At 49.3% G+C, this 6,514-nt stretch overlaps 1 protein-coding gene across 1 annotated transcript in view; it reads left to right on the top strand.

The window, feature by feature from the left end:
• LOC121558037 (cis-aconitate decarboxylase) overlaps window positions 1-5,704 on the top strand; it is a 14,458-nt gene extending 8,754 nt beyond the window's left edge. The window contains exons 5-7 of the mRNA XM_045212462.1: window positions 1,652-1,857; window positions 4,345-4,782; window positions 4,825-5,704. Of these exons, the coding sequence (XP_045068397.1) occupies window positions 1,652-1,857; window positions 4,345-4,782; window positions 4,825-5,308 (1,128 nt within the window). The 3' untranslated portion in view covers window positions 5,309-5,704. The remainder of the gene's footprint in view (window positions 1-1,651; window positions 1,858-4,344; window positions 4,783-4,824) is intronic.
• Window positions 5,705-6,514: the final 810 nt, after the last annotated feature.

Below are 6,514 nucleotides of genomic sequence, written 5' to 3'. Positions count from 1 at the left end.
GCAGAACTCAGTCAGAACTAAAACAGACCTACAACAGAGCATAGAGTCCTGATGTCCAAAATTAGCTGGATATGTCAGCAGGGTGGAGTACAGTCCAGCAGAGCAGAGTGGACTGGCTGGAGTACGTACTGAGGGAAGGTCCTTGTTGTTAACACAATCTCCCCTCTGTGCCCAATAACATGCTTAACTTAGAGCCTCTCTCTGTGGGATACATAGATAGATATTCCTGGGCCTGTTCAGTCACTACAGAGTCACTCTGACAGACCCGCTACAGTTATTATATTCCTGGGCCTGTTCAGTCACTACAGAGTCACTCTGACAGACCTCCTACAGTTATTATATTCCTGGGCCTGTTCAGTCACTACAGAGTCACTCTGACAGACCCGCTACAGTTATTATATTTCTGGGCCTGTTCAGTCACTACAGAGTCACTCTGACAGACCTCCTACAGTTATTATATTCCTGGGCCTGTTCAGTCACTACAGAGTCACTCTGACAGACCTCCTACAGTTATGATATTCCTGTTCAGTCACTACAGAGTCACTCTGACAGACCTCCTACAGTTATTATATTCCTGTTCAGTCACTACAGAGTCACTCTGACAGACCTCCTACAGTTATGATATTCCTGTTCAGTCACTACAGAGTCACTCTGACAGACCTCCTACAGTTATTATATTCCTGTTCAGTCACTACAGAGTCACTCTGACAGACCTCCTACAGTTATTATATTCCTGTTCAGTCACTACAGAGTCACTCTGACAGACCCGCTACAGTTATTATATTCCTGGGCCTGTTCAGTCACTACAGAGTCACTCTGACAGACCTCCTACAGTTATTATATTCCTGTTCAGTCACTACAGAGTCACTCTGACAGACCCGCTACAGTTATTATATTCCTGTTCAGTCACTACAGAGTCACTCTGACAGACCTCCTACAGTTATTATATTCCTGTTCAGTCACTACAGAGTCACTCTGACAGACCTCCTACAGTTATTATATTCCTGTTCAGTCACTACAGAGTCACTCTGACAGACCTCCTACAGTTATTATATTCCTGTTCAGTCACTACAGAGTCACTCTGACTATTATTCCACTAGATCACTCTGTATTACTGTTCCCTGTCTGGTGTGGTAAACCAACTGTCTTCCTTGGATTGGTGATGACACATTTATCATCAAAACACTGAGTCTGTTAATAACAGGTGTCTTTATTCTGGGTCTGTAATCCTGTCTGTTGTCCAGGCTGACTGTGTCTGTTGTCCAGGCTGACTGTGTCTGTTGTCCAGGCTGACTGTGTCTGTTGTCCAGGCTGACTGTGTCTGTTGTCCAGGCTGACTGTGTCTGTTGTCCAGGCTAACTCTGTCTGTTGTCCAGGCTGACTGTGTCTGTTGTCCAGGCTGACTGTGTCTGTTGTCCAGGCTAACTCTGTCTGTTGTCCAGGCTGACTGTGTCTGTTGACCAGGCTGACTGTGTCTGTTGTCCAGGCTGACTGTGTCTGTTGACCAGCCTAACTCTGTCTGTTGACCAGGCTAACTGTGTCTGTTAACCAGGCTAACTGTGTCTGTTAACCAGGCTAACTGTGTCTGTTAACCAGGCTAACTGTGTCTGTTGACCAGGCTAAATGTGTCTGCTGTGTGTCTGTACTCCAGGCCCACTCCATGGACTTTGATGACACCTGGCACCCTGCCACTCACCCGTCGGGGGCGGTCCTTCCTGCCCTGCTGGCGGTATGCGACATGCTGCCCAATAACAGCAAGCCTAGTGGGCGGGACTTCCTGCTTGCGTTCAACGTGGGAATAGAGGTCCAGGGACGACTGATGAGGTTCTCCAACGAGGCTCACAACATCCCCAAGAGGTGATGACCATGACCCCTAACCCTGACCCCTAAACCTAACCCTGACTCTAGCCCACAACATCCCCAAGAGGTGAGGACCATGACCCCTAACCCCTAAACCTAACCCTGACACTAACCCACAACATCCCCAAAAGGTGAGGACCATGACCCCTAACCTAACCCTGACACTAACCCACAACATCCCCAAGAGGTGAGGACCATGACCCCAAACCTAACCCTGACACTAACCCATAACATCCCCAAGAGGTGAGGACCATGACCCCTAACCTAACCCTGACACTAACCCATAACATCCCCAAGAGGTGAGGACCATGACCCCTAACCCTGACCCCTAAACCTAACCCTGACTCTAACCCACAACATCCCCAAGAGGTGAGGACCATGACCCCTAACCTAACCCTGACACTAACCCACAACATCCCCAAAAGGTGAGGACCATGACTCCTAACCTAACCCTGACACTAACCCACCATCCCCAAGAGGTGAGGACCATGACCCTAACCTAACCCTGACACTAACCCACAACATCCCCAAGAGGTGAGGACCATGACCCCCTAACCTAACCCTGACACTAACCCACAACATCCCCAAGAGGTGAGGACCATGACCCTGACCCCTGACCCTGACCCCTAACCTAACCCTGACACTAACCCACAACATCCCCAAAAGGTGAGGACCATGACCCTGACCCCTGACCCTGACCCTGACCCCTAACCTAACCCTGACACTAGCCCACAACATCCCCAAAAGGTGAGGACCATGACCCCTAACCTAACCCTGACACTAACCCACAACATCCCCAAAAGGTGAGGACCATGACCCCTAACCTAACCCTGACACTAACCCACAACATCCCCAAGAGGTGAGGACCATGACCCCTAACCCAACCTGACACTAACCCACAACATCCCCAAAGGTGAGGACCATGACCCTAACCTAACCCTGACACTAACCCACAACATCCCCAAAAGGTGAGGACCATGACCCTGACCCCTGACCCTGACCCCTAACCTAACCCTGACACTAGCCCACAACATCCCCAAAAGGTGAGGACCATGACCCTGACCCCTGACCCTGACCCCTAACCTAACCCTGACACTAACCCACAACATCCCCAAAAGGTGAGGACCATGACCCTAACCTAACCCTGACACTAACCCACAACATCCCCAAAAGGTGAGGACCATGACCCCTAACCTAACCCTGACACTAACCCACAACATGCCCAAGAGGTGAGGACCATGACCCCTAACCTAACCCTGACACTAACCCACAACATCCCCAAAAGGTGAGGACCATGACCCTTAACCTAACCCTGACACTAACCCACAACATCCCCAAAAGGTGAGGACCATGACCCCTAACCCTGACCCCTAAACCTAACCAAAAGGTGAGGACCATGACCCCTAACCCTGACCCCTGACCCTGACTCTAACCTACAACATCCCCAAGAGGTGAGGACCATGACCCCTAACCCTGACCCCTAAACCTAACCAAAAGGTGAGGACCATGACCCTGACCCCTGACCCCTAACCTAACCCTGACACTAACCCACAACATCCCCAAGAGGTGAGAGCTGGATCTATCAGACCTGGGAAAATAAGTTGAGGTCTCGGTTAACCTTGGACTTCAGAGCCTGAGTAAGGTAACATCAGAGTTGCTTTAAGAGGATGGTCACGTCTGAGGCCATATTTTACTGGGATGTTAAGTGGAACTGATTGGGCCTGTTTGTGTGCTATTCTAGCAGTACCAGAAAAGGTTCACTGGGCAGTGTAATTCGTTTAGTTTAATAGAGTGCAGCAGGTGGTGGATTCCACTGAATGCTCCCACAGACATACAGCTGTTTATACAACAGTACCCCGTCTCTGCTGTTTCACCACTGTGACAATATGCTGAAATTATTTGCAATCTGTTATTTCCCTCAAGACCACTGAAATAGACTCTCAGGTTCTCCTCCCTACGCAGGCTGTATAAACCAGATGGCTGTCCTGTCCTGTAGCATTCTGTTCTGTAGACAGAGACCTGTCCTCACTGTAGACAGAGACCTGTCCTCCCTGTAGACAGAGACCTGTCCTCACTGTAGACAGAGACCTGTCCTCACTGTAGACAGAGACCTGTCCTCACTGTAGACAGAGACCTGTCCTCACTGTAGACTCCTGTCCTCACTGTAGACAGAGACCTGTCCTCACTGTAGACAGAGACCTGTCCTCACTGTAGACTCCTGTCCTCACTGTAGACAGAGACCTGTCCTCACTGTAGACAGAGACCTGTCCTCACTGTAGACAGAGACCTGTCCTCACTGTAGACAGAGACCTGTCCTCACTGACCCAGCACTGACATCATCATGACTGAGCTGTTTGCTGGTTTACTCAAGGTTACTTGCTCCTAAAACAGACATGTTTAGTTTTAGTTTCGTCTTCAGACCTGTGCTTCCTTAACATCTGACCTCTCTCTCTCTCTCTCCTCCCACCCCCCCTCTCCCTCCAGGTTCCACCCCCCTACTGTTGTGGGTACTCTGGGTAGTGCAGCAGCCTGCGCCCGCCTCCTCTCTCTGGAACGCTCCCAGTGTAGCCACGCCCTGGCCATCGCTGCCAGCCTATCAGGAGCCCCCATGGCTAACGCGGCCACCCAATCTAAACCCCTCCACATCGGCAACGCGGCGCGGCTGGGGCTGGAGGCAGCTCTACTGGCCTCTAGAGGTCTGGAGGCCTCACCCAGGGTCCTGGATGACACCGCCGGGGTGGCAGGGTTCAGCGCCTTCTACGAGGACTACGCCCCACGACCTTTGACCTCCCCAGAGGAGGAGTTGCAGTTCCTCCTGGAGGACCAGGACATAGCGTTCAAGAGGTTCCCGGCTCACCTGGGGATGCACTGGGTAGCCGACGCTGCTGCCTCCGTACACAAACTGCTGCTGGGGGAGCAGGGGTCAGGGGGGAGGGGTCAGGGGTCAGGGGGGAGGGGTCAGAGGTCAGAGGTCGTAGGTCAGGTCCAGGACATCCTTCTCAGGGTTCCCCGCTCCAAGTACATTGATCGTCCGTTCCCGGAGTCGGAGCATGAGGCCAGACACTCCTTCCAGTTCAACGCCTGCTCTGCCCTGCTGGACGGAGAAGTCACCGTGGACTCATTCTCCCAGGACGCACTGCAGCGCCCCGACCTCCACACCCTGCTGGGGCGTGTCCACGTCGAGCATCCCCATGACAACCCCGCTAACTTTGACCGCATGTACGGCGAGGTGCAGGTGACGCTGGTGGGCGGGGACGTCCTGAAGGGACGCTGTGATACGTTCTACGGTCACTGGCGTAACCCGTTGACCAATGAGAGCCTGAGGAAGAAGTTCCGTAGCAACGCGGGGGCGGTCCTTCCCAGAGAGAAGGTGGAGGGTCTGATAGAGGTCGTAGAGGGATTAGACAGACTGGAGGACTGCTCTCCTCTGCTGGAGCAGCTGCAGTGAAAACACACACACACACACACACACACACACACACACACACACACACACACACACACACACACACACACACACACACACACACACACACACACACACACACACACACACACACACCTCATCACAGCACTCCTGACCAGCTGATGTCTCTGCGTTTTACAACATCATGTTAACACTTTATACTGTGAGCTGAATTACAATGAAGAATCCAATCTGAGGGAAGAGACATTTAAATGATTTAAAGAATCAAAGCTAAATGAAGGATCTACTTCCAATGAGAGGGAAGAGGGAGAGTGTATAGGGGATTAACTTTAGCTATAATTTACCATTTAGCAGACGCTTTTATCCAAAGCGACTTACAGTCATGTGTGCATACATTTTTACGTATGGGTGGTCCCGGGGATCGAACCCACTACCCTGGCGTTACAAGCACCATGCTCTACCAATTGAGCTACAGAGGACCACATTAAATGTACATTAAATGATCTAAAACAATCAAAGCTAAATGATTAAGTACTGTACCTTTTACTGTATCCATTTATATGACTCCAATAGGGTCACTACGTTCACTACGTTTACTTGACATTGTACAGTCCTGAGTGGATGGTGACAATGACAACAATTCATTTGAAGGAGGGACCTTTATGTATATATGAATTTACTATGAAATACGTTTGAAAAATACTGTTACTTGTTTATTTTCTTATTTTCTATTTTGTTAAACTGTATTTTATCCTTATTCTATACATTAATCTTCATTAAATAAAAATATAGAAAACTAAATATATCCTGTTTAGTCCTCCTCATTTATCAGATGTACAGTTTTTACAACAACCATAATATCAGAATGTTACCTGACAACAACAACACAAAGATACCATATATACAGTTCCACAGTCAAAGGTTTGGACACACCTACTTATTCAAGGGTTTTCCTTTATTTTTACTATTTTCTATATTGTAGAATAATAGTGAAGACATCAAAACTATGAAATAACACATATGGAATCATGCAGTAACCATAAAAGTGTTAAACAAATCAAAATATATTTTATATTTGAGATTCTTCAAAGTAGCCACCCTTTGCCTTGATGACTGCTTTGCACACAGCCATGCAATCTCCATAGACAAACATTGGCAGTAGAATGGCCTTACTGAAGAGCTCAGTGACTTTCAACGTGGCACCGTCATAGGATGCCACCTTTCCAA

This window comes from Coregonus clupeaformis, unplaced genomic scaffold, assembly GCF_020615455.1.
Source record: "Coregonus clupeaformis isolate EN_2021a unplaced genomic scaffold, ASM2061545v1 scaf0015, whole genome shotgun sequence".
NCBI lineage: Eukaryota > Metazoa > Chordata > Actinopteri > Salmoniformes > Salmonidae > Coregonus > Coregonus clupeaformis.
The sequence above is the reverse complement of the archived record's forward strand: the minus strand, read 5'-3'. Positions and strand labels throughout refer to the sequence as shown.